The sequence below is a fragment of the Heterocephalus glaber genome, unplaced genomic scaffold, assembly GCF_053883595.1.
Source record: "Heterocephalus glaber isolate CG9 unplaced genomic scaffold, H.glaber_assembly_v1.0 deba00001861, whole genome shotgun sequence".
Taxonomy (NCBI): domain Eukaryota; kingdom Metazoa; phylum Chordata; class Mammalia; order Rodentia; family Bathyergidae; genus Heterocephalus; species Heterocephalus glaber.
The window spans coordinates 776,720-804,646 of NW_028258501.1; the positions used below are offsets into that span (position 1 = coordinate 776,720).

Genomic DNA, 27,927 nt, shown 5'->3' on the forward strand with positions numbered 1-27,927 from the left:
TGCATGTGAACGTGGGGCGCGTGGCGGGGGGGGGGGGGGGGGGCGTCTGTGCGGAGGGATCTTCCAGCGCAGGGAGGCGGTGCGCTGACCCTCAAAAGCGCAGCCAAGCCCGCCCACGGCATTTGCTCCGCAGAAGCCAAAATGAGCGCGTTCGTGTTAGAACCTGAGGCAAATGCTCAGATGCCTGCAGAGGCCAGGCCCGACGAGAGTACCGTGCAGGTGCTGCGCGACATAGCCAACCGCCTGCGCATCCACGCCATCAGGACCACGTGCCCCGTGAGCTCTGTGTAAGGGCCCTCGTCAAAGGCCATATAGGGCGTCTGGTCGGTCCTCAGGCTTACTTCTGGACGGCAGGAAGGGGGAAAGGGGGAAGGGGGGACGGGCGGACAAACCGATAGGCTGGGCAGTCTGGGAGGGTGAACGGACGGATGGATGGGCCGGACGGGTGGGCAGGCTTGGTTGAGAGGCTCCATCGAGGTGCCATTGAAGTCGGCCATGTGCAGGTGACCACATGTAGCGGTGTCCTCTAGAGGCCATGCGCTGCGAGGGGTGAGAAGAATCTGAAAGCTGGTGGCCACCGCCCCGGGGCAGAGGGGAGTGGCAGGGCAGGTTGCACTGCCTGTGATTTGCGGTCGGTCATCATGGCGTGGGGCTTCCGGTGTGTGAAGTTGTGCTGGGCACGGGAACGAGGATGAAAGCGAGGAAACGGGGACCGGCAGTGTGGCTGAATATGGGGCTTTGGCGGTTGGGGAGTCCCAAATATGGGCACTTGGGTTTGCTAGGATTTTATCGTGGCTTTTTTGGACTAATTCTCGTGGGAGAGATTAATGTGTAGTGGTTGGTTTTGTCTCAAAGTCTCACTGTGTTGTGGGCTGGCTCTGAACTCGTGGGCTCAGGCGATCCTCCTGCCCTAGCCTTGTGAGCACTGGGTGTGCAGTTGGGCACGCTTTGGCGGGTCACGAAGTTTATTTGCTTATTTGTATGGGATTTGCTGTGCTAGAAATTGAATCCAGGGCCACAAACATCCTAGGCAGTTTTGTTTGCTTGTTTGGGTTTTGCAGTGCAGATGCAACCCTTACCCTAACCCAGGGCTCTGCACATATGGGCAGTTTCTTTGCTTGCTTATGGTGCCAGAGATTGAACCCAGGGCCTTGTGCATGGTAGGAAGGTACCTTACCACTGAGCTACACCCAGTCCTGGAAGATTTAGTGTTTTGTTTTGTTTTCCATTTCCAAACACTGTATTGAGAAATTCCCTAGATTTTTTTAGGTTTTGTTTTTGCTTTTGTGGTACTGGGGGTTGAACCCAGGGCCTTTGCATGAACTGCAGCCTGGCCTTTTTTTTTTTTTTTTAATTTGTGACAAATTTAGTGTCTGGGACGCTAAATTACTAAGCTGGGTTTAAACTCTTGGTCCTTCCCTTTCAACCTCCCAAGTAGCTGGGTCGGGAATCCTCAGCTTGTTGGAAGCATATTTTTTTTTTGTACCGGGGATTGAACTCAGGACCTTGCACTTTCGAGGCAGGCGGTGGAACCACTGAGCTAAATCCCTGACCCCTAGTGCCTTTTTGTCAGTTGGCTTCATAACAAGTTTTTGTTTGTTTGTTTTTTGTTTAAACAAGTTTTTTTTTAAGCATTTCTGATTTCACTCCAGAAAAAGCCAATCTTAGGTGTTAACGTGTCATCATGTTCATAAATGTTCAGATCCACAGCATCAATACCTAGCTGCAGTTCAGTGCCTTTATTTTTATTTCAAAATAGTTGATGCCATATATTTCTAGATCTTGTGCAGTATCCCATCGAATCTTCCCTTAGCATTCCTGGAGACTTTTTGTTGTTGTTGTTGTTACTGGGGATCGAACCCGGGTGCTTGAGCTTACGCAGCAGGCGGTGAAACCACTGAGCTAAATCCCTGGTCCAAAAAGTGTTACCAATTTTTTTTTTTTTTTTTGGTACGGGGGATTGAACTCAGGTCCTTGCGCTTGCGGAGCAGGCGGCGAAACCACTGAGCTAAATCCCCGGCCTTCCTGTATGTTCTTTGTGCCAGTTTTGTGTTCTTTCTTCCCACTGTTCTTTTGTTAGTTTGTGAACACACTGTGGTAGGGTAGTACAGTAGCCTGTCATTAGCCAGGGAGCCTGGTTTATGAATCTCTATTAGAGTCTCCAAACTTGGTTTGCACAGCATAGGAAGCCAAAAGAATTGCAGTTTCTGGTGGGCAATATATCTCATCTTTCAAGATGGCTTTTCTAACTTGCAAGAAGAAAAGCTTTTGTGTTATTTCTTGAACTCCTCAGAAATATCGTTAGGAAAGGAGCTCTCAACTTGAACTGTAAGGGTTTCTCTTTTCTAACATCTTGCTGTGTCAGCTTTGTATTTAGTTTAAGCCATGTAGAGTAACTTTTGCTGTCAGCATATCCCCCCATCAGACTTCACAGAAACCTTCTGTTCTTTTTTTTTTTTTTTGGTACTGGGGATCGAACTCGGGTCCTTGTGCTTGCGCAGCAGGCAGCGAAACCACTGAGCTAAATCCCCGGCCCCCAAACCTTCTGTTATTACTACCTGCTCAAAAAGTTGTTTCCCCGGCCGGGGATTTAGCTCAGTGGCACCCTAACTGCCTCGCAGGGGCAAGGTCCTGAGTTCGATCCCTGGTACAAAAGAAAAAAAATCTCCGAAAGCTACTGCTCCTGCGGCCTCGCCCGCCTGCCTCTCCCAGCGGCTGAGGTGCTACACGGCAGCACCGGGCAGTCAGTCGTGGCTGCTGTCGGCGGCGAGAGTCGGATGAACTGGGCCTCTCGGCTACAGAGCTCTGCAACATGGCTGCCCGGCGCCTCTGCCCCGCCCCCGCTGAGCCTCAGCGCCAACGCCCCACCACCACCACCAGGGTCTCCCTGTATACTCCAGGCTGGCTTTGAACTCACAGCCATCCTGCCTCAGCCTCTGCAGTCTTGGGATTACAAACTTGTGCTACCACGCCTATTGTTCTTAAAATCATGGCCTGTCTTTCTAGAGGAAGGTGGAATTTCAGTGTTTTGATTTGCATTTCTTTAATAGCCAGAGATGTTGAACATTTTTCATGTATTTATTGGTCTTTTGTGCTTCTGCAAAGTGTTCGTTTCAGTTGCCCATGTTTTGATTGGGTCTTTTATTTTGGGGGTCTGGTTTTTTGTTTTTTTAGTTATTTATGTATTCTGAATATTAGTCCTCTGTCTGAGGTGTAGGTGTCAAAATTGTTTTCCTATTCTGTGGGTTGTCTCTTCACTCATGGTTGTTTCCTTTGCTGTCCTGAAGCTTTTTAGTTTGATACAATCTCAATTGTTGATTCTTGCTTTTATTTCTTTTGCAGTTGGGGTTCTATTCAGAAAGTCCTTGCCTAGGTCTCTCTTCAAGAGTTTTACTTATTTTATCTTCCAGCAGATTGTGCTAATGTTTTAACATTTAGATTTTTTTTTTCCTTTTGGAGACAGTTTCACTGTGTAGTCCAAGCTGGCTTTGAATTCACTGCAATCCTCCTGCTTCAGCCTCCAGAGTGCTTGGATTATAGGCATGCACCACCACATCCGGCTAACATTTAGATCTTTGATCCAGTTTGATTTTAGTTTAATACATGGTAAGAAATATGGGTCTAGATTTATTGCCAGTTTTCCCAGCACCATTTATTAAAGAAGCAATCTTTCTTCCACTGTGTGCTTTTGGCCCCTTTGTCAAAAATGAGATGGCAGAATGTTTCTGGGACTGTTTCTGCACCCTCTATTCTGTTCCATTGATCCACATGTATGTTTTGGTGCCAGTACCATACTGCTTTTATCGTCGCAGCTTTGTAAAATAACTTGAGCCAGATTTTTTTATGGCTAAATAATATTCTATCATGCATATATATTCTTCATTTATCTGTTGATGGACACCTACACTGATTCCACATCTTGTCCATTGTGAATAGTGCCACAATAAATGAAACAGTAGACATCTCTTTGGTATGCTAATTTCATTTTTTAAAAGTATATATAGAAGTGGGATAGCTGAGCTGGGCATGGTGTGGAGACTGAGGCAGGAAGATCCTGAGTTCAAATCCAAGTGCCTGCCTTGCAAGCGCAAGGTCCGGAGTTCAATCCTCAGTACCTAAAAAAAATTTTTTTAATTAAAAACATTTATTGGTACATTTTAGATATACATGATGATAACACTCATTATAGGGAATTTACACCTGTACATGATATATCCTGCCTCTTTTTTTCCCATTCCTCTCCTTCCCTCAACCCCCCTCCTCCTGTTGTACAAAAGCTTTGCTTCCATTTTTTCCCTTCTATTTTCACTTTTTTCTCTTCCTTTCCCCCTCCTCGTTCCCATTCCCATTTGAACTTTTTCTTCCCATTTCCCAATATCTAGTATACATTTTAGTCCTTATTTCCACTTTTGGTTACTTACACCAGAGAAACAATGCGGTATTTAAACATGAGTTTCTGATTTATCTTGATTATGATCTCAAGGTGCATCCATTTATCTAGACATGTCTGAAGCTCATCCTTCTTTATGACAGAGTAGTACTCCATTACATTAAAAAACACATCTTTTGGGCCGGGGATTTAGCTCAGTGGTTTCATCGCCTGCTGCGCAAACGCAAGGACCTGAGTTCAATCCCCGGTACAAAAAAAAAAAAATACGTCTTTAACCATTCGTTGGTTGATGGGCATTTGGGCTGTTTCCAAGATTCAGCTATTAGGAATTGTGCTGCTATAAACATGGATGTGAGTGTATCATTATGGCATGATGCTTTTAATTCTTTTGGGAAGGGTATCATTGTATTTGACTCAACCCCAGGACCTAAGCAAGCAGTGTATTGCTGAGCTACATCTAACCCTTGCTTTGATTTGCATTTCCCTGGTGGCTAATACTGAACATGTATCCCGTGTATTTGTATTTCTTTGAAAAGTATCTGAGATCATTTGCCCATTTTTAATTGGATTACTTGGGTTTTTTTTTAAGTTCCTTGTATATTCTGGATGTTAACCTCTGTGAGATATGTAATGGGAAAATATTTTCTGGGAGTAGTTTTTGTCCCCTGTCCTATCCCCTCTGCTCTGTTTAATTAAAAACTTTCTAAAGGGCCGGGGATTTAGCTCAGTGGTTTCGCCACCTGCTGCGCAAGCGCAAGGACCCGAGTTCGATCCCCAGTACCAAAAAAAAAAAAAACTTTCGAAGAACAGCAGTTATTTTGGGATTCAGGAAAGGCCCCAATTACTGAACCATAAGAAATTTCTGTCTTTCTGCAAGAAATTCATTAAAGGTAGTAGAATGGGATGTGATTAGTGATGCTCATGGTGCTTTCTCAGCAGGTGGAAGCACCCACCCCAAGTTGCATGGGGTAAACTCACATTGGGCACATGGGGTCCCCAGTGGAAAAGGGGGCTTGGTGTGGGACAGGAGGGTGTGGAGTTAGCGCACCCTGCAACCCACCTGCTCAGCTAGATTCTTCTAGGCTGGGAGACATGATGACCATTGCTTGTGAATCCAGGAGACCATGTGCTTTAAGATGGTCTCATGCACCATGTCCTTTGGGAGTCACTGACCTCAGAGAAATGACTTGGATTGTGTCTGCCTTTCAGCTCCCCCACATCATGCAGCAGTACTGCCGAGATCATGTCTGTGCTGTTCTTTTACCTCATGAGATACAAACAATCAGACCTAGAGAATCCAGACAACGACCGCTTCATCCTCTCCAAGGTATGCCAGCTGGGGCCCTGGGGGGCTCTGCTGCTTGCTTGTCAAGCACCCCTTTAAAGCCACAATGTGGCTGTGGGCTGGAAATGGCCTTCTTACCATTTGAGGTCTTCTTTCTTTGCATCGTAGAGATCTAAAAGGTATTCTTGTGGGGGTATTTTTTGTTTTGTTTTGTTGGTACTGGGGATTGAACTCAGGACCTTGCACATTTGAGGCAGGCTGCAGCACCACTGAGCTAAATCCCCAGCCCTTAAAAGGTATTCTTGTGAAGCAGGTGACATTTGGGGGAGGAAGGATGGCTGGGGATAGCTGTCCATCTTTCCTTTGGTGGTACCCTACCTCACCCCACCTAGTACTAATATCCCCTTTGTCAGAGCCATGCTGCCCCCATCCCCTGTGCTGCCTGGGGAGAGGTCAGTGATGTCTGTTGAGCCCACTTGCAGAGCATGAGGAAAATGGAGTGTGACTTAGAGAGGGACATCTCATCCCTGTTGGTGAGGGTCGCTTCTCTTTCTCTGAAGATCTTCCCTTGGCATTACACTAGGCAGAGTACCAGCTACCTCATGACATTGGGGAATGGGAAAGAAAGAAGCACTAAAAAAACTGGTCTGAGGCTGTGTGGCAGGCTTGATGCTATCTGAAAGTACACTGTCCTAAAGCAAAAAAATTTAAAGCCTGCTGGTAGGCTATCATGTGCAAACAAATGCCTGAGCAGAGAAGCTTAAAGATAAACTCAAAAGCACCTAGGGGTCAAAACTGTGATCCTTGTCTTGGTGTCTCAGCTAATCTGAAATGGCTTGACAAAAAATAAGTAAAGCATGTGTGTGCTGCCTCCCCACCACCATTACATATCACCTTCTCCTTTGTGTTGCCGTAAGACCTTGGAGCCAGTGGAATATAGACTGAAATGTCTACAAACTACATATTAATTGGGGCACCCGGAAGGAAGCTCCCCCACCACCATTCCATGCTCCTAGGGCAGAGAAGATGAGCCGCATGGGAACCAGAAGCACCCACCCCCCGTGGAAATGAGAAGACACTTAAATAAGCCTCAAAAACAGACTTCCAGATCACCTACAGCAACCTCAAAGGGAAACGAGATGGAACACTCTGATACTCAACTACCTGGACTCTCTGAACTGGCAACAAAAGAGGATCTGGGAAAAATGAATCTGAAATAATTACTCAGATAACAGCAAAGATTGTGCTCATAGTGCAAGACATGATTAATAAATCTGGAGAGGACACAGATAAAAAAAATAGAGGATCTGAGGAACATGATGGAATCCCAACATAGGAAACAAATGGCATCCATAAAACAGATGCAAACAGATTTCCAGGAGATTAAAAAAATCGAAAGTCTGCTCAGCAGAATGAACCAATGTGAGGATAGAATGTCAGATATAGAAGATAAGATTCCAATTAGTGACCAGAAAAAGAAAAATTGCTTAAAAATTGTAAGGGACCATGAGAAATCAATCCAGCAGCTGCTAGACGATGCAAAGAAGAATAACATAAGACTGATTGGAGTCAATGAAGAAAGAAGAGAGAGTGCACATGACATAAAAAAAACTGTGCACAGAAGTGATGGCAGAAAACTTCCCAAGCAGGGGAAAAGAACTTGACATACAGATAAGTGAGGCATATAGGACTCCAGCTAGCCTTGATCAAAAAAAATCTACACATAGGCATACAATAGTTAGGATTCCAGAAATCCAACAGAAGAACAAAATTCTACAAGCAGTGAGAGAAAAGAAACCAATCACATACAAAGGAAAGCCCATCAGAATCACAGCAGACTTCTCAACACAAACCCTCAAGGCAAGAAGAGCTTGGAGTGATGTATTTCAAGCCCTAAAGGAAAACAGCCTCCAACCCAGATTGATGTACCCTGCAAAACTATCTTTCAAAATTGATGGAGAAATGAGATACTTTCATGATAAAGAGTGCCTCAGGAACTTCATGAATATCAAACCAGCACTCCAAAAAATTTTAGACAATATCCTAGGAAAAGACAATGAGGATCACAACCCCAGGAAACCCAGCAGAATGAATCCGTTGGGTGTGACAAATGAAATGCAAAGGGGGAGAATCCAACAAAAAGAAAAAGTCATGACAAGGCTTTTAAAATTTTTAACTTCATCTCCCTAATGAGTGTATAATTCAATCTTGTTATTGTACTGATTGGTATTTTTCTGATTCTAGATTTGCACACCTTTCCTTGTGCTGTACTGGCTATTTATCATCTTCTTATGTCTACTTCTTAATTGGGGTGTCTATTAATGAGCTGTAAGAGTTCTTTATATATTCTGGTCATAGGTTATATACATTGTAAATATGTTCTGTTTAAGGACTACTTTTCATTTTAATGATGTCATTTAAAGTTCTAATTTTTTTTTTTTTGGTACCAGGGATCGAACTCGGGTCCTTGCATAAAGTTCTAAATTTTGATGGAATCTCATTTATCAATTTTTTTCTTTTATACATCATATATTTTGTATCCTAGGTAGTTCTTGCCTACCCTGAATTCATAAACATTTTCCCTTATAATTTCTTCTTAAAGTTTTATAGTTTTACTCTTTCATATTTAGGTTCATAGATCCCTTCAAGTTATTTTTATGTATGGAAAAAAAGGATTGGGGTTAATTTTTTATATACGGATACCAGGTGTTCCAGTGCTGTTTGCTGAAAACACTATCTTTTCCTCGGCCCTTGAATTGAGTTTATATTCTATAAAATGTTAATGTTAAATAATCTTTCAAAACTCAGTGGACCATATATGTGATAATATATGTGTGGTTCTATTTCTAGATTCTCTGTTTTATTCCAATGATCTATATGTCTTTCCTTACACCAACACTGCCTTGATTACTGTAGCTTTAGAAGAAGTCTTAAAATTAGGTATTAAACGTCTTCCAACACTGTTTTTTCTTTTCTTTTTTTTTACTTTTCTAGGTCCTTTGTACTCCTACATAACTTTTCAATTTCAATATCCAATTCTTCATTTATAGCAAGTATACATAGACCTGAATTTTTATGTATACCTTGTGTTTTCTAATCCTGTTAAATTCAAATACAAGTTTTAGGGGCTCCTAGAGATTTCTTAGTATTTTCTCTGTAGATGATTATTTCATCTACATATAAAGATTTTCCTTCTACCTTGCTAATCCTATCCTAATTGTGTCATTTTATTGCCAGACTATTTTGGTTGGGCCTAGGTTTCAAAGTTTAATGGACAGATGAAGAGTAAGCATATCTGCCCTTGTTCCCCACCTTAAGGAGAAAGCATTTTATCTTCTCCATTCATATAAGGCATTCTCACTGGAAGTATGGAGTACATGTCTTTAATCTGTTGAGAAGTTTCTGTTCTACTTCTAGTCTCCTGATAGTTTTTACTATGAACAGCTGTGGAATTTAGTCCGATACTTTTTCTCCAACTAGTGACGGGATCATATGGCTTTTTCCTTTCCTCTGTTAAAATGATGACTTTTGGGGGTGGATCTTCCAATGCTGAACCAACACTGCCATCCCTATAACAAAACCACTTTCTACATACTGCCAGATCTGACTTCTAATAGTTTGTTTTGTTAAACAAATTTCTATCTATGTTCATACTTTTTTCTTCTATTATCTTTATCCAGTTTTAGGATTAGCACAATGTTGAGTTCCTAAAATGAGGGGAGAAGTGTTCCTCCTTTTTTCTGCTTTACATGTTTGATATAATTTATCAGTTAAAATGTTTATGAGCCTGCTGTTGTCATATAGGTAGGTTTTCAACCTAGGAATATACTTTCTTTAATAGGTGCTATTCAAATTTTATATTTCCTCCAGAGTTAGTTTCATTAATTTGTCTTCCAAGGTACTTCTTAGAAGTTGTCAAATTTATTTCAAAACAGATTTTTGAAATATGGTTTCTATATCCTTTTAAATTCTGTAAAATCTGTGGTAATGTCTCCTAGATCTTGATATTGTAATTAAAAAATGTATAATTGATATTGTGTAATAGGAAGTAAAGGTCTAAAGGAACAGGGGAAATGGGAGGGGTAGGGGAAAGGAAAGAAGAGAAAAGAAAAAATATGAGAAAAGGAAAAAAATGGAAACAAAATCTTTGCAAATAGGGAAAGGTGGAGGGGGTGAAGGGACGGCAGGGGAGGGAAAAAAAAATAAGAACCAAGAGACTCATGTAATGGTACAAGATCCCAATGATGAATGTAACTGTATTTTATACCTAAAATGTACCAATGAACTTAATGGGGGAAAAAAAAGCATGTGTGTGTGAGAGAGAAAAGGTGGTATGTTGGAAGCCATTGGTAAATAGAAGTGAAAGGTACATGGGACTTCATCAGACTAGTCTTACTACTTACCTGTAAACTTGAACTTCATAGCAAAAATTGTATGTTCAAATACAAATTGCATATTTAGTTTGTGGTTTAAAAAGGAGAAAGATTTGGCCAGGGATTTAACTCAGTGGTGTCACGCCTGCCTCGCAAGCGCAAGGTCCTGAGTTCAATCCCTGGTATGGCACGGGGCTCAGGTCTGTAGTATGTCATAACTGCAGCCGTTGGAGTAATGGCCTTTAAGTGACAGGTGACAAGGGCTTTCTGGTCACGTTCATCAGATGGAGCAGCAGATAAAGGTGGGAGAAGAGGCAGCACACAGAAAGCCCAGTCCCTCAGGACCCAGGAACAGAATAAGTGGTTGCCCTGCAGGTACAGTAGTGTGGCCTTCTCCAGTGGTGCTCCTGAGGCCTGGCCTGGCCCGTGTTGTGGCTGTCATTCTTGAATTCCTTTGGAGCTGTCAGTGCTGAAGATGTCTGGTGCAGAGGGGCCTTTCCCAGGCCTGGGCAATAACCCAAGGCCTTTGTTTGAATGTGGTTGTGAAGCACACTTTGGGCACAAAGGTGAGAAGTGCTATCTGGAGAGAAGTGTCCTTTCTTGGCTGCCCACAGCACCCACCCTGTACTAAGGGCAGGCATGTTGCTGACCCCACCCAGCTTCCAAGTCTGTCTTCACAGAGGGGCACTTGTCTCCATCCTGCTACAAAGGGTGCAGGGCATGTGAGGGCCTGTTAAAGGGGAGGACAAGGGCCACAAGAGGAAGGCTGCCAGGGCTGTGAGCAGAAAAGACTTCAGAGGGACATTGTGCCAGCCCGAAAGGGAGTATTGGGGGTGCAAGGTGTGGCAAGAGTGTCAGTGCAGGCCAGGGGAGCCCGGAGGAGTAGCAGGAGAAAAGCAGTGAGAAGGCCAAGTATCCCTCATTCACCCGCAGTGCTTAAGGGCACACACAGCTAGCTCACTGCTTGAATGAATCTGATGTTCAAGCACAGGCAGGGGACAGAGGAGAGAAAAGCCGGAAATAAATAGGTAGAGTATCTAAGGCTGCGCATGGTGAGGGTTAGTTGCAAAGAATGGCCCAGAACGAGTGGGAGCTGTGCCCCTGTGCAGACATATGGCGACTGTGTTCGGGGGCAGCAAGAAGGCCAGTGTTTCCAGGGAGGTGAGAAGGGGGCTCCAGGGACAGATGGCAAAGCCATGCAAGTGGCTTAGGATTGAACAGCCCCCTGGGCGGCAGCTGAGGCAAACAGGGAGGCCAGTGGCCTCTGCAATGAGAGGCCAGGGATGTTGGCGGCCCACATGACATGGTGGCTACAGAAGCCCCAAGTAAACTGCATAGCTGGCATCTCTCATCAGAGCAGCAGCCCTCAGCACAGGTCACAGTTCTCGCGGGACTGCAGTAATGTGGGGCATGCAAGCTGGATGTCAGGGAGGTGACAAAAGCTGATCCTTGTACAGCGTCAAGCTCAGCTGACCTGAACCTTACAAAATGGGGAACCCACAGACTTGAACCCGAAGGGCTTTGGGTTTCTACCTAACTCACCTGGTTTGGGCCTGCTGGAAAGAACCCTTGAGAGAGCTTTACGTTTGTTCCTTTGCACTTAGGCTCCCTCCTCTGTGTTTCCAAAGCTCCTAGGGAAATGGGTGATAGTGGCTTCTTCATCTTTGTCTCCCCAGTTTCCAGCCTAGACTGGGCCTCAGACTTGACCTAGGGTCTGCTTAGGACATTGACCTGGGACTTGAGGGACATGTGGGGTGCAAGGGGCCACAGGGCCAGCCTGCACTCACCTTGGGTTCATTGAGTCCCTTCTGTCTTGCAGAGACTGTCATTTGTTGACGTGGCCAGCGGATGGCTAGGGCAAGGCCTGGGGATCTCGTGCGGGATGGCATACACTGGCAAGTACTTCGACCAGGCCAGGTAAGGTGCTGCATTGCCCCACCCCTGCTCTCTGGCTCCGCAGCTCACTCATTTGGGAGGACAAGAATGGTTTGGGAAAGTTAAGTCACCAAGCATGAAACAGTAGAGAAAGCAGGCTTATAGAAACTCTTCTTGCCTCTCTGGTTGGGCCTTGTAGGCCCTGGTGGTGTATTAGAATGTGAGGCTTCTCTAGGAGACCGCTTTCTGCTCATGCTCTCTGGTAAGCATCGCTGGAGAGGGGATGCATGTATGGGGGCTCCAAAATGTTAAGAACCAAGGATTTTTCTTTTTGGGTGGTTCCCCCTTTCTGAAACCAGATCAGTGTTTCTTTTGGGCCTTTTGCTCAGCAGCTGCTGGTGCAGGAGCAAGACCATGTTGACCTTCCTGGTCTTGTCCATGAGTCCCCCCTACCCTCTGCTGTGTGCGGTGCCCTGAGTCCAGAGCCCCTCAGTTCAGTTTCCCTAGGACAGGAAGCTCCTTTCTCCAAGGGTCTCAGAGGAGCATCTAGCTCCTTGGGGTGCGGAGAGCCCTGAGGGTTGAGTCCCCATGCCAGCTGTGGTGACCTCGCTAGAAGTTCTTGTGTTTCTTGCACTCCTTGGTTGGCCATCCTTCTCCCTTTCCCACAAGTCTGTGGAAACATCGTGGCTGTGGTGGTCTCTCTGTTCTTACTAACTCTTTCTTAGACTGACAGCATGGTAGTAAGGTCTAGGGTACATTTTACTGGTACAGCTATTCATGTAGTTTTTGCTGTAGAGTTTACTGTTTAAAACAATATATGCTCTCGAGGCAGAATTTTGGATGGTTATGATTATTGTAAATAAAGGTCAGAAATAGAAAGTAGTAGTGTTTTAAAACAGAAAATCAAGGCAATACATGTGCCATGAAGCTATTTTCTGCCCATTCTTATCTTGCCCCCTCACTTGTTCATCTGGAGAAGCAGCAGGAGAAGCTAAAGCTGGGAGGAGAAAACTAGCTGAGAGGGAAGCCCATCTCCTGAGGCCCAGGCCGGGCTTAACCTTGAGACCCCACTGCCTCATCCTCCCGCATAGCTGCTACTAGGGGAATGTCCCACCATGCCGGCAGTGGCTGGACTTGCAAAGCATCCTTGTTTCTTCAGTAGCTGAGCTTAGGCAGAGCTGGTGAGGAAAGTAGTGTCAGGTACCTGCTAGACAGCAGCAGTGCCTCCAGTCCACCCCTTGGTTTCTCCCTGAGATGCATTTACTCATGTGGCTCCTCATCCTTTCTTGCCTTGCCACAGCTACCAAGTGTTCTGCCTCCTGGGACATGGTGAGTCCTCAGAAGGCTCTGTGTGGGAGGCACTGGCCTTTGCATCCCACTACAGTCTAGATAACCTCGTGGCCATCTTTGATGTGAACTGCCTGAGGCATGGTGGCAGCTTCCCCTTGGAGCACTTCGTCAAGGTCTATCAGAAGCGTTGTGAAGCCTTTGGGTAAGCATCTCTCTTGCTTTACCTTCTCCCTGCCTTGACCCTCGCCCAGGTAACCCAGCCTCCTTGTTGGCAGGTGGAACACTTACGTGGTGGATGGTCTTGACGTGGAGGCACTGTGCCAGGTGTTCTGGCAGGCAGCTCATGTAAAGGGCAAGCCCACCACTGTGGTGGCCAAGACCTTCAAAGGCCGAGGCAGGCCGAGTAAGTATTTCTTTCTCACCACCCAGGCGTACCCAGGGCATCTCCCAGCACGGATGAGCCGCAAAGGGAGCCTTCAGATTTGGCTAGCCAGGCAGATGGTGTCCTCAGTGAGTAATGGCTCTCCTGGTAATCAAGGGCTCCTCTCTCTTGCCCTCCCTGGATAGCATCTGCTTAGGGTAGGAGGGGAAGTTTACACCCCCCGCAAGAGACCAGTGACTCCCTGGCGGTGGGGGGAAGCGGCTAGGGGCATAGGCATCAGTTGGGGGGCCAATACGGACCTCTTCTCCAGGTGTCAGTGGGCCCAGCATGAGGGTGTGTGTGCATACTGCTTGCCTAGGTTGGTGCCACCTGGAGTAGCAATATAACATTGTCTTTGGGGCTAGGAAGGAGGAGGTATATAAGACAACTTCCTGCACTTCCAAAGCTGTGTCTCAAGTCGTTCGCCTCAAGTTTAAATGCTTGCAAAGGGTATGATTCCTGCATTGGTTTGGTTTTTTGAGACAGAGTCCCACTATATAATACGGGTTGGACTTGAACTCACTATGGACCCCAGGCTGGCCTCAGAATCATGGCCATTCTCCTGCCTCAGCCTCCCAAGTGCTGGGATTACAGGCATGTGCCATCACAGCTGGCTCCTGAGTTTTAATATAATGTAAACATTTCAGAATAAATGTTCTACAGCTCCTCCCTAAAATATGATCTTATCTCTATCTCCAGTTGCAGTTCTGTAAAGCAACTTTACCAATGTGTTCCAGGAGAACCCTCGATGTTCTTGCCTCTGCCTCTCCCTTATATGCCTGCCACCCCCACATATCCAGTTCCTTTAAGTGTACATCAGATGTGTCCCCTTCTCCCTGTCTCTACTGCCATGACTGTTACCAAGCCTGTCGCCTCTCCTAAACTGCACTGACTTCCTTCTGAGCCTGTCTCCATGCTGCTGATGCAGTGATCTCTCTATAAGACATCCACTTTCCCACCCCAAGCCCTTTGGTCACTCCTCTTGCTCTGAATAAAGCTCAAACTCATCATCATATTCATGAACCCTGTTTACATGTCTCTGCTGCCTGTCTGTACAGCCTTGTCTCCCTTGTTCTTCTCTCTAGTCACCAACACATTGGACAGTGGCCTCCTGAAAAGCTACTAGGCTTTTGTCCAGGCTGCTCTCTGTGACTGCCCAGTGTGCCAGCTTCTTAACTCCTGTGAGCCCCAAACCAATAGCTTTTGCATCAGGATATTTTAGAGAACCTAAAAGGCATCCGTTAAAGGGTTGGAATGGATGGCTTTTTGTATTTTGTTTCAGACGTTGAGGATGCAGAAAGTTGGCATGGAAAGCCAATGCCACAAGAGCAAGTAGATGCAATTATCAAATTAATTGAGAGCCGGATACAGACTAACAGAAGTCTTACACCACAACCCCCCATTGAAGACTCACCTCAACTCAGCATCGAGGATATAAAAATGACGTCTCCTCCTGCTTATGAAGTTGGCGACATGGTAGGCAAAAACATGGCTGATTGACTAATTCATGCACATCAACATACTTTATGCTGTGATTGGCTTCCTAAATATACAAGATTCTTTATTTTTTCTGATCTCTCTGAATAAATCAGTGTGACATTTATTTAACAGATATCAGCAGAAAAAATGGGTTTACTTTCTCTTTTATTGTCTCTGATTTTTCTTTGCTCTCACACTTAGGTTTGATATTTGGGGCGGGGGAGACAAAATCTTGCTATGTAGTTCAGGCTGGCCTCAGACTCATGGTTCTTCTGCCTTGGCCTCCCTAGTGCTGAGATTACAGGCATGTGCCACCACTGAATTTTCTCATTGATAATTGGTATTTGTTAACACCTGGTGCTATGTGGGTGTTTCTGTCTTTCAGGACCTTGCGCTTTCGAGGCAGGCACAGTGCCACTGACCTAAATCCCTGGCCCATGGAGCTGTTTGTTTCCTGACTTTGCTTTATGGTGCCCTGATGGTCCAGTGTACATGAAACTGCCGCTATTCTCTGTCTACTGTTAAAGATGGACTGGCTTGGCCTTTTTTTTTTTTTTTAACTTCCTCTCTGGATTACACAGGGAAGTAAAAAAAAAAAACCCTGTTCTTTTAAAAAGAATTACGTGGCTGGGTGTGGTGGCACATGTGTGTAATCCCAGCTACTCGGGAAGCTGAGGCAGGAGGATGGCAAGTTTGGGTCCAGCCTGGGAAAGTTAGTAAGATCTTGTCTCACAGCAAGGCCTGGGGATATAACTCAGTGTGAAGACGAAAAGTTCAATCTGCAGAATCACAAAGAAAAAAAAAATTAGTAAGCTACCTGGATGGGACAGAGAGAGCAAATTTAGTTGAGGCAAATATTTCAAATAAAAGGCTGTCTGAATTTTAGACAGTAGATCCATGAGTGTAGCAAAGTTTCTTGAAAACTACAGTGAGAACTGCTAATGTCTGAAATCCGTTGAGTTTTAGAGTGTTTTCCTGCTCGGGAAGTGAGGTTTAGGAGTATGTGAACTAAAAAAAAAAAATCATAATTTGAGAAAAAGATGAGCACCACATTACCCATGTGTGAGATGGAATTTTGAGAAATTGATCCTAAGCCTTGTACCATTTTACGATTGGCTCACAATCCAAGTTTACAATGTTAAGGAAGATTATTTGTATTCTTTGGTGGGGGTTTTTGGCACCATGGATCGAACTCGGGACCTTGAGCTTGGGAGGCAGGCCCCGGAACCACTGAGCTACAAGGAAGATTATTTGTAAATGATACATTTTAATTTCTTCAAGATGGATAACATATCTCTCTTCTAAGTACATTCCAGGAAATTTTGCCACTTTACCCTTCTAGATGGATACTCGCAAAGCATGTGGTCTGGCTCTGGCTAAGCTGGGCTACTCGAACGACAGAGTCGTTGTGCTGGATAGTGGCACCAAGAACTACACCTTCTCAGAGATATTCAAGAAGGAGCATCCTGAGCGGTTCATTGAGTGCCTTGTTGCTGAACAAAACATGGTGAGTGCCCACGGGATCCTCTCGTGTCTTCTTGGTGGCCATCAGGGTCCACTGGACCCAGAAGCCCACCTGCATGGCAGCTTTTTCTTCCCAAAGCCTTCAGGCAAACAGGCAAGGAGCCAGACTCAGGGAGGTGGTTTCCAGGTGTGCTGGCTGCAGGGGGTTGGGGTGGCCCTGGGAACCATGTCCAGGGAGCAGCAGGCTAGAGCAAGAGCTAGGCAGTCCTGCAGCCACCAGAAATGAGCTTTCTCCCTCACCACTGTGGCACAGGGACTGATACAGTTAGGCATCTGTTACACTAAGTGGAGCCTCAAGAATACAAATAGTGGGCTGGGGATTTAGCTCAGTGGTTCTGCCTCGTAGGTGCAAGGTCCCGAGTTCGATCCCCGGTACCAAAAACAAGAATACAAAGAGTTAGAAGCCAAGCATGGTGGTACATGCCAGTAATACCTGATACTTAGAATTGCAAGTTAAAGGCTGGCCTGGGCAACTTAGCAAGACGCTGTCTCAAGAAATACAAAGGGCTGGGGTTGTAGCTCAGGGCTAGAGCATCCCTGGATCTCAGTAAGCTGTCTCCGTTGGCTGTCTTGAAAAGAAGAAAATTCAGTCCGTAGCTTTGTGGACGGACCCTCTTACCAGAAAGCTTGCTCCTACCTCACTAGTCCTCCAGCCAGCAGCCGTGTGCTGTGCATGCTGGCACTGGGAGTGAGCAGTACCGAAGAGGCCGGCAGGCGGTGAGGAGATAGAGGCGGCTGCGGGAAAGCTAGGGGTGAGCAGGGACAGCTTGTCAGGAAGCTGATGTCCAGGCTGAGCCTCCGGGGACGCACTTGTGCATGGACTCGGGCGATGGTGCTCCCAGTGGAGGCCTGGGGAGCCCGGTGCTGAGGGCGTGGAGGGAAGGAAGGCGGCCAGGCCAGGTGGTGAAAACAGCATTTTCAGAGACCAACTCCCAGTGTCCCAGCTCTCTTGCAGTTTGCTGGCAATCCACAGGAGGGCTTTGAGCAGGACTGGCCCTGCCTGAGACCCTGTAGCACTTAGCTTGGAGGGGGATGGGTCTCAGAGAAAGCTCCTGTGTCTCCCTGGCAGGAGCCTGAAGCGTGTATTGCCCACCAAGCGCCAGGGGTGAGTCGTGTGGCCTAGACAAGCCTGAGGATGAATGGGCCCTGGGCACCGTCAGGGGCTCTGGGACAGAAGCTTTGTTTCCACTTTGTCCTTCTAGTTTCACTGTTTTCTTGTCCCTGCCTTCCTTTCTACCTCCCTCCTCCCTTGCTCCCCTTCCCATGTGAACACTTTCTTCCCGTTGCCCAACATCCGTTGTACATCTCAGTCCTTATTTCCACATTCAGTTTCTCACACCAGAGACACAATGTGGCATTTAAACAGGGGTGTCTGGTTTATTTCACTTAAGAGTACACCATCTGGGGGCCGGGGATTTAGCTCAGTGGTTCCGCCGCCTGCCTCGCAGGCGGAAGGACCTGAGTTCGATCCCCGGTACAAAAAAAAAAAAAAAGAGTACACCATCTGAATTTTTAATCACAAATTCAAGTAGTTGGAAAGGATGTCATTGCCCAAGTATTAAAATTTTGGTATTTTAAATTAATAAATCATCCAAAAGTTACTGTAAGACACCTTTCCTTTGTCAGAAATTAAATCCCTTTTTCTACTTGAACTGTTATTTGTGTTCCATTTCCCTAATATGTATGAAAGGTTTTTATTGACTGTCCTGTTCTTCTCTGCAATAAAAATATGCATATAAATTGATAATATTTTAAATTTTTCTTAAAACCATAGACCTCTGAACCTTAGAATTTTTTATTTTTTGGTACCGGGAATCGAACTTGGGTCCTTGCGCCTGCGCAGCAGGCGACGAAACCACTGAGATAAATCCCCGGCCCTAGAATTTTTTCTTCCAGTTGAGCTGTGGCTATTATTAGTTTATATACATCAGTAGATAAATACACTTGTAACTTCAATGAGGGTAAGATTGAGAACAGATTCTATTTTTATTTTTCATTTCAATGATACAAGTACTAAGAAATCTTACATGAATAAGTAGATGGGAATGGAAGTTTTGTTAGGAGAATGTCATTTCATTCCTTGAATTTCTTCCCCATTGCAAACTAAACATCACACAATGGTCTTTCATTCAAAGTTGTTCGTAGCCAGATTTAGTGGCACATGCCTGTAGTCCCAGCTGCTTGGGAGACAGAGACAGGAGGATTGTGATTTCAAGGCCAGCCTAGCCAACTAACTTACAGAGACTGTGTGAGCAGAAAAAGTGATTTGTAAAAATTATTTAGGTCAGGTCGGGGATGTAGCTCAGTGGCACCGTGCCTGCCTGGCAAGTGCCGGGTCCTGAGTTCGGTCCCTGGTTCCGCAAAAAAAAAAAAAATTATTTAGGTCGGTAGTTCTATCTTTTCTTTGATTTTTGCTAAAGGAATTGGAAGCCACCTGGCTTGGGAATTATCTGATCATTTCAGTTCTTCACGTGCTCAGCGCTGCATGATCATTTCCTGTTGTGTGCATTAGTTCCAGCTGGAGGTTTGCACTCTAGACTAGCACCCTCTGGGAGATGCAGGTGGGCCAGGCCAGGCCTTGGGGTTTGATAGGGAGAGGGTGGGTGAGGCAGCCACAGGCCCCTCTCTGAGGGGTGAATGTGGGACCTGGTTGCCTTGCACACCCCTTGGAAAGGCCTCATTTACTGTCACAGTCATTCACATTCTAGTTTAAGGGCTGCTCTGGGGAAACGGTATCCATGGGAGCCTTTTGGGTTATAGTGACCACCGAGAAGGTAAGGAATGGTGATAGAAAAAAGCAGGGGCCGTATGAAGGTCTAAAGCAGTTTGGGACCAGGTAGGGCTCCCCAGACCCTGGGACACAGTATCCAGCTGCCCATGGCACAGGCCACCTTGCAGCAAATCCAGGAGGCCGCAAGATGTGGCTTGAGAAAGGAGGATGACTCGTGCTGGGTGCTCCCGAGAGACCCAGTGAGATGTTGAAAACCCAGGGCAGGGCAGGGGACACTCCTATATTGAGGCGGGGATGGCAGCATAGATGGAGTAGGCTCAGAGATAGTAGGGCAGGAAGTCCCATGCAGGAGAACAGAGATGTGAGGCAGTCTCCGGAGGGAGGACAGGGTGTGATAGGAGAGTGTTAGGAAGGCACCTATGTATATAGTGGGAACGGTGATTCAAGAGAAGGGGAGACTGGGTCGGTGGGGAGTCATTGCACGGTTGGTGACCTCATCGGGGACTGGAGAGGACGGAAGTGACATGCAGGCCCAGGTGGGTAGGGGCAAAGTGAACAGGGGGACGGGAGGCCCTCGTGCCCCAGGAAGTGCGCAGCAAGGGCACCATGGTGGGGAGGAAGGTGAGAGCGAGAGAGAAAGACGTAAGACTGGGGAGCACTTGGGTGTACGCAGAGCGTAGGGGCCATTCTGGTGCTGTGCTGTGGCCACTGAGGGCAGGGAGCAGAGGCCAGAGGGGTTCTGACTTGTGCTCCTTGTGTTGCAGGTGAGCGTGGCGCTGGGCTGTGCCATGCGTGGCCGAACCGTTGCTTTTGCCAGCATCTTTGCCGTCTGTTTGAGCCGGGCGTTTGATCAGATCCGTGTATGCGCCATCTGTGAGACCAACATCTGCCTCGTCGGCTCCCACTGCGGGGTGTCCGTGGGTATGAGTCGGGAGTGCGTCATCGTGGGGGCTGATTAATGTCCCAGCCGTTGCAGGGGGGTTGCGTTGTTATAGCTCTCAGGGTCCCCTCTCAAGTGGGACTGCTCGGAATGTCTTTGTAGAAAGCCATGTCCTGTTTGAACTGCTTAAGATGCTCTGGGTACCCCTTGCATCTCTTGAGTTGTGTAAACGTGGCCACTCGACTCATTGAGACATGGTTGCCCTGAGCCCCATGCGCTGGATATGAATGGGGACAACACAGAGCCCCAGCATCCATTTCCGCCCTCTACGTGGTGGCAATCTGACTGGGATTAGCAGCCCAGGCAGAGGGAAGGGAGGGGCATTGTGGGGCCCCTGGAGGAAGATGATGCAGGGAAGCAGGCTGGGGGACACATGGTCCCAGGAGCAGTGACATGCTAGGAAGGGCTGGGAGAGGACAAAGGAAGACACAAGAGTGGACCAGAAGGAGCATGGAGGAGGAGGAGGAAGTACAGCTAGCAGATGGAGGGTTCAGAGCTCTGTGCCAAGCAAGTCTCTGGGGCAGCTCACTGGGGAGAGTGGAGGGAGTCCCGTGGAAAGGTGAGTCAGCTGGCGTGCTTGTTTGGGACAGGTCACCTCGGTAGATGTGGTGGCTGGCACTTGCTGCTAGAATGCTGGGGGTGCCGTCTACCTGGCACTAGACGACAGGGTTCTAGGTAGAGCTGGAGTCACGGCTGGATGAGTGATGCAGAAGGCACAGGGAGACATCCAGGGAGCCCGGGCAGATCAGAGGGCCAGGGCACCTGAGGCACAGCCGCATCTCAGGGTGGGTAGGCAAGCGGGCAAGGATCCTTGGTATCAGCTATAGGGAGCGGTGACCGTAGGTGGAGGAGAGACAGTGTGTACAGTGACAGCCCTTCCAGCTGTGCACTGTGTACTTCCTCCTTCCATAGTGCTATGGCTGGAAACGTCTCTCAACCCACATCAAGGGCCCCTTAGTCAAAACAGCAACCCCTCAGGTGTCCCAAAGCTGCATGATGCTCAGCTACCAGGACATCCGGGAAAGTGAGTCAGCTATGTCAACCTGAAAATGCCCCGTATGTCACCAGGCACTGTGACATGTGCCTGTGACCCCAGCTACTCTGGAGGCTGAGGCAGGAGGGTTGCAAGTTCAAGGCCATCCTGGGCAACTTAGCAAGACCCTGTCTCAAGATTAAAAATAAAGGGCTAGGAACCATTTTAACAAGCTTTACATATGTTCTTTATGTTATTTGTTGTTAGTGTGGTTCTCAGAAGGCAAACAAAGCACAATACAAAGTCAGATATGAGGGAATTCTCTTTGTTCCACAAAAGTATTTACCAAATGGAATTTGATCGCTATATTGTTTTCTAATATATGTCTTTTAACATTGCCTATCACAGATTAAAATTTATAGGGAAGAAAACAAAAGGCTAGGGATGCAGCTCAATAGTAGAGCACCCCTGGGTTCCATACCCAGTACACCAAAGATAAGGAAAAAAGTGTCTTGAGGGAGAGGGGTAGAGGAGCAGGGAGGGAAGGACAGAGGGGACCTTCCTGTGAAGAGGACAAGGTCAGAGACCTGGTGGGGCAGAAGAGGCAGAAGTCAGTGAGAAGTGCGCTCAGACAGAGAGGCTAGGCTATAAAGGTCTGACCCAGAGTATCTCCTCAAGCTGCCAGGGACACAGGTGCAGGAAAGTTCGAGAAACATGATGGATTGTGACATCACACGGGACCTTTTCTAGGGCTCTGCCACAGCACAGTTCATGGTACCCTGGGGCAACAATATTTGAGCTTCCTCAGAGACCCGGGTGGGGGTGGGGGGGGGCGTTCCAGGGCTGCACACTCACCTTTTGATTTGCCTGTGGCTGTCTCAGGTGAAGACAGCCCCACCCAGACGGCCCTGGAGGACCTGGCCATGTTCCGAGCACTCCCCAACTGCACCGTTTTCTACCCCAGTGACGCTGTGTCCATGGAGCATGCTGTTTATCTGGCCGCCAATTCCAAGGTACGTGTAGGGGACGCTGGCTTAGACGCAGACTGCTTCTCGGCTCTGCTACAAGTTTGTGGCTGACTGGATGTCCCCCCATTTTTAGCATCAATGTTACATGCATTGTAGAAGCCCAGTGAGGGCCAGGATTTAGCTCAGTGGTTCCACCACCTCCCTCGAAAGCGCAAGGTCCCGAGAGTTCGATCCCCGGTACCAAAAAAAAAAAAAAAATCCTCAACAAGAAACCCAATGATAGGATTATTGGTTTTGTTTTTGTTTTCTGGTACCAGGGATCAAGCTACATCCGCAGCCCTTTTTGAGGCAGAGTCTAAGTTGCCCAGGGAGGTCTCCAATTTGTGATCTTCCTGCCTCAGCTTCCCAGAGTGCTAGGATTTCGGACAAGTGTCAGGATTCTGAAAAGAACAAGAACATAGCCTTTACAGACAGGTGGTGAAAGTCATGTGGTGCAAAGGGTGCCGAACTAGGCCTGGGCCCCTCAGGCAGGGGTCAGGCCAAGACAGAGTGCCCTGGATGTCTCCACAGGAAGAGGTGTAACAGGCCACCTGTGGGTAAAGTAGAGGCCAGTGGAGCTGCCATCTCGGAGCCCACCGTGGCGCCTGTGAAACTTAGACACACCCTTGCCCCGCTACTCGGGAGGCTGTGGTGGGTGCACTGCTTGGGCCCAGGAGTTGCAACATAGTGAGATCCTGTCCCCCCAAAAGAGAAAACGGCACCCCGATTACTGAAGCCAGGGGTAGGCAAGCCACCGCCACTGCAGCCACACCTCCTAAATCCCAGCAGTGTGAGAGTGGGTGACAGGGAGTGCACCACACAAACCCCCGCTGCCCGAAACAGCTCAGAGTTCAGAGGGATGAGGGCGTTGTCCTCGCTGGGCCTGGGCCTGGGCCAGCCCACACAGCAGGAGAGCCTAGCGAGCAGCCAGTGCCTCTGCCTTCCCGGCCTGTGCCACTGGGCTCTGCGTGCCTCTGAGCCTTTCCTCGGTGACCCCCTGCCGCGCACCGTCTGTGCCCGCCTTTGACTTCCTAGGCATGACTCTGGTGGAGTGTGTGGTGCTGCGATGGAGCCACACCTGGCCCTACCTGTTACATCCCTGTCTTCCTGGCCTCGAAGGGTCAAGACTGTGATAGACCTCAGGGTAGAGGCTGCTTCCTAGGGTGTGGAAGGAGGACTGGAAGAGGCAGACAGGGAAATGGGGAGCCAGTGGGCATCCCGTCGGAACCTGGGCAGGATACGTGGCACGCATCCTCACCAGGACTTGGCTGCAACACGTAGCAGGGGTGCATTTTCCAGCCACTTCCTCTCATGGGAGTGGCAAAGACAGTTCTTTGATTGACACTTTAGTTTCTAATGCGTCCTCATGTTGCTTGTGTTGGCTGCTGCTATGTATGTACGCATACAAGTTGGTGGTGATTGCAAACGGGTCCCTTCGTGTCCGGGGAGTAATCAGTTTCAAAGGAGAAAGCATGATACACTATCTTGGGGTGAAAATTACTTTCTCACGTTGCATTTTGGACGTCATCGTCGTCCATGTGGGTCAGCGCCCCTTCCCTGCATTGATGCTCTGTGGAGACAGAGCCAACAGTGTGGGAAGCCGGTTCACCAAGGGCAACTGCCCGGTTCCAGCTTAGGCTTTTGCCTGTGTAGCCTGCTAGGCTTTGCTCTTATTATCTGTCTTTTTTGTTTGTTTGTTTTTTGTACCGGGGATCGAACTCGGGACCTTGTGCTTGCGAGGCAGGCAGCGGCACCACTGAGCTGAATCCCCGCCCCGGCTTGGCTCAGTACATAGGCTTCCTCTCCCCCACACGCTGATGCTTTATTAGTTGGAAGTTCACACTCTGCTTTTTTCTAAAGACTGGTTCTGATTTGCATTTCGGCCCTAGGAAATATGCTACATTCGGACCAGCCATCCGGAAACTGAAGTTATTTATGGCCCTAAAGAGCTCTTTAAGATCGGACAGGCTAAGGTAGGGGCCACAGTGCACCACTGCTGATAGCATTTGTTCTAAATCTCATGCTAGGCACCCCCACAGTTGACACATCGTTCTTTCTTTGCTCTTGCTTAAAAAAAAAAAAAAAATCGTAGGGCCGGGGATTTAGCTCAGTGGTGCCGCCGCCTGCCTCACAAGCGCAGGGTCCTGAGTTCGATCCCTGGTACCAAAAAGAAAAAAACAAATTATGACCTTTGCCTGCTTTTCCTCAAGATGGAATATTCCAGTAATTTCAGCTTGATGTACACTTTTCTCCTTTCCAAATGGAGTCGCCTTTAGAACTGTTTGAGACAGGGTTTCACTAAGTTGCAGGCTGGCTGGCCTCTAACATGCGACCCTCCTGCATTAAGCCTGTCCCTTGTAGCTGGGACTACAGGTGTGGACCATCAAGCCTGGCTTTTGTTGAGCTCTCACTGTAATAATAATGTGAAGACCCTGGCGCGTCTTGGCTGTAATTGGTCCCCACCTCAAGGTAAACAAAATAATAGAAAGCGGTCCAAGACAAGAACGGGTCCATTGGGTCAAGAATTTGCAGACCCGAGGCCGGTGGAAAAGAACATGCGGCATTGTGCCCATGGAGGCTCAGTGCCCTGAGCCTGCCTTTGCACGTGGGGGTGTAGCCTCGCCCGCATGCCTGCTGAGAAGACTGGCGCCCAGCCTTGAGCACCAAGACCAGGATCCTGGCCACCCCATCCTCTCTTCCTGTGTCTCCCTGGGCAGCCGTGCATGGGGCAGCCAGACAAGCCCGTGGAAAAGGTTTGTGACGCTGCTCACCACCCAGACAGCCAGGCTGCGGACAGTCGGTCAGGTTTCTCTCCTGTCTTTGCCTTGGTGTAGACAAGTGTTGTGCCCTGCTTTTATAGCACCTTCCACGCAGTTTAACGTGCCCTTGGTACTCTGCTTAACCGTGTGACATGCTTACTGCAGTGCATTGTTGAACGATCTGCAGGTAACATCCACCTTGCTCCTGAAGGGCTGGGCTGCGGCAGAGTCACAGCTCTGTACTCAGGACAGCTGTGTCTGGGCTGCGAGTGGCTGCTGCTGGCAACACTGCTGAAGAGAGCGGTGGAGAGCTCCCCTCTGTGTGAAGTCTGGGCTCTTTGTGCTCTGTGCCCCTGCCTAAACCCAAAGCCGCACCTCGGAGGGGGCATCTGTCTCTCAGTTGCATGGTTTGCACAGCTTTTTCCATCTCTCTGGTCTTTTTTGCAATACTTAGGCTTGAATCCAGGGCCTTTGCACTGAGCTACATCCCCAGCCCTTTTTATTTTTTAGTTTGGGACAGGGTCTCAGTTGCCCCAGCTGGAATTACAGGTGTGCACCGCCATGCCCAGCTTTTTTTCCTCAAACTTTTTGGTCCCGGAAAAAGAAAGAAAATTCCCATTGGTAAAGAACATGAGTTCTTTAAAGTGTAAAGGGCTGAGTTTGGCAGAGGGGACATAGGTGTGTGTGTCAGTGCATGTGTGTGTGCATCCACACACACAGATTTTGCGACACTTGGGACTGGAAGCCAGGCCTTGTGCATGCTGGACCATTAGAGGGTCATCATTTTTTTGGAGGGGTAGGACTGGGCCTCACTGTGTAGTTCAGGCTGGTCTCGAACCCGAGGTGATCACTCTGCCTCAGCCTCCCACATGCTGGAATTACAGGCATGTGCCATCACAGCTGGCTAGAGGTCATCTTGTCTTACATAAGAACTTGATAATTTTGCACTGTAAATCATGAGGAGAGGTAGATGAGTGTGTAAAACAAATATAAAACGAGGCTTAGCAAAAAGACAGTGTCCTGACTTTTCAAACAAAGTGTCTTAGCTGCCTTTTATTTATTTATTTTTGGGGGGTACCGGGGATCGAACTCGGGACCTTGTGCTTGCGAGGCAGGCACCGGAACCACTGAGCTAAATCCCCAGTCCTCTTAGCTACCTTTTAACGAGTGGACTATGAGGGATGAGACTGCTGGTGTTGGGGAGTAGCATGCAGCAGAGCGCCCTCCATTTTGACACGGAACCACAGGGCTGGAGGTTTAGCTCTGTGGCACTGTACCTGCCTAGCAAGCACAGGGTCCTGAGTTCATTTCCTGGTGCCAGAAAAAAAAAAAGAAAGAAAGAATGAATAAATGCTCTTAAACAGCTGTGGATGGAGATGGAACCACAGCATTGTTTTGTCACTGCATCAGGTCATCTCCTGCAGTGACAAGGACAAAGTCACCGTGATTGGAGCCGGGGTGACTCTGCAGGAAGCTTTAATGGCTGCCGATGAGCTCTGCCGACAAGGTCAGTTGCTTGTGGGCGGGCGGAGAGTGAGGCTTGCGAGCTGGAGCCCCGTTCCCGAGAGCGGCTGCTGCACTTCTGGCCCGGGTGTCTTCTCCTTGGTGGTGCGGGGTGGGGCCCGGCCTGGCCTTGCGTGTGCCGGGCAGGTGTGGTCCCGCTGAGCTGCACCCCACCCTGTCACGGCCCATTCTTTCCTCCAAGCCTGCCTCACCCCCATCGGTCTCGCTCCTCTGCAGACATCTCCGTCCGCATCATTGACCCGTTCACCATCAAGCCCCTGGACACTGCCACCATCATCTCCAACGCAAAAGCTACTGGTGGCCGGATCGTCACAGTGGAGGACCACTACCCAGAGGGTGCGGGCACTGGGAGCCGGGGGAAGCGTTCTGTCACCTGCAGCTTGCAGTGTCGGTGTAGGGCTCTTGCTGACCTGTGCTGGCTCCGTGTGCGGCTAACTGGGCAGGGAGCACTTAGTCCTTCCGGTTGCTTGGCTGTCCATCCGCTACCCCAGAGGCAGCGCTGCGTAATGCAGACCACGGAGGGGGGTGTGCCAGGGAGGGGGCACGCGGGGCCCAGCTTGTGGTTGCTGTCCTGCCTGAGGGCCACACAGCACCAGTGTGGGGGCTCAGGGAGACCGGAGAAGTCTTGCAGAGCACCCGGCCATGTGCCATCCCTGCTCGGCTGGCAGGCGGGTCATGTGGGACCTGTGCCCGGCGCGCACGGAGATGCCCGGCTTCATAGTGGAAGGCGGGTGCTCTGCATAGGCAGCGCAGCGCGGCCAGGCCTGCCTGTCACCCCCTCTGACAAGACACCCCTGCTGTGTTGGTTTAGTGGGTTGTAGGTCCCCAGCAGCTTGAGACTCCAGTCCCAAGCCCTGGATCCCACCATCTGGCAGAGCGGCCTCTCCTTGGTTGCGCAAGGGCACGGTGTAGGGCTGCGGAGGAGACTCACTTCCTCTGCGGGCTGCCCAGCTTGTGTCTCCCTCATGCGTCCAGAGTGGATCCCAGTGTCCCTTGTGTCCTTCCCCAGGTGGCCTTGGGGAAGCTGTGTGTGCTGCTGTCTCCACGGAGCCCGACATCGTGGTGTGCCGGCTGGCGGTGCCGGTCATGGGTGTGTCCTGCAGCGGGAGGCCCGGCGAGGTGCTCCCCACGTTCGGCATCAGCGCCAGACACATCGTGATGGCTGTGATGCGCATGCTGACACAGTGATGCGCGTGCGCCCGCCCACCCCGTGCGCCCCTGTGACGCTCAGTCTCAGCTCTTGTTCTGTTCTCAGACATCCCAGTGAGCACCCTCCCTTTAGCCGAACTGTTAGGCTCCATTTTGAATCTTTCTTAGCAAGCTTTAAGTGGTAAATACAGCTCATGCATCAACACC

At 48.5% G+C, this 27,927-nt stretch overlaps 1 protein-coding gene across 2 annotated transcripts; it reads left to right on the top strand.

The window, feature by feature from the left end:
• Positions 1–84: 84 nt before the first annotated feature.
• Positions 85–27,923, top strand: LOC101715483 (transketolase-like protein 1). Of its 2 annotated transcripts, XM_087204069.1 has the most exons (13): positions 87–287; positions 5,600–5,717; positions 11,868–11,965; positions 13,224–13,415; positions 13,489–13,616; positions 14,917–15,110; positions 16,456–16,620; positions 20,133–20,289; positions 22,164–22,294; positions 24,178–24,261; positions 26,458–26,554; positions 26,788–26,907; positions 27,581–27,923. In XM_087204069.1, exons 1-13 carry the CDS (start codon positions 142–144, stop codon positions 27,757–27,759), a joined length of 1,809 nt encoding a protein of 602 aa, XP_087060195.1. In that variant the 5' UTR covers positions 87–141; the 3' UTR covers positions 27,760–27,923. The 2 variants fall into 2 exon arrangements, with proteins under 2 accessions (XP_087060196.1, XP_087060195.1); XM_087204070.1 differs by lacking the exon at positions 24,178–24,261 and having other exon boundaries at positions 85–287.
• The last annotated feature ends 4 nt before the right edge of the window (positions 27,924–27,927 follow it).

Excerpts from the sequence above, each read along its gene's own strand:
- LOC101715483 (XM_087204069.1), top strand. The coding sequence starts at position 142 with ATGAGCGCGTTCGTGTTAGAACCTGAGGCAAATGCTCAGATGCCTGCA. Across the intron at positions 5,718-11,867 it reads ACCGCTTCATCCTCTCCAAG|AGACTGTCATTTGTTGACGT; the intron begins GTATGCCAGCTG and ends TCTGTCTTGCAG. Across the intron at positions 22,295-24,177 it reads ATCTGGCCGCCAATTCCAAG|GAAATATGCTACATTCGGAC; the intron begins GTACGTGTAGGG and ends TTTCGGCCCTAG.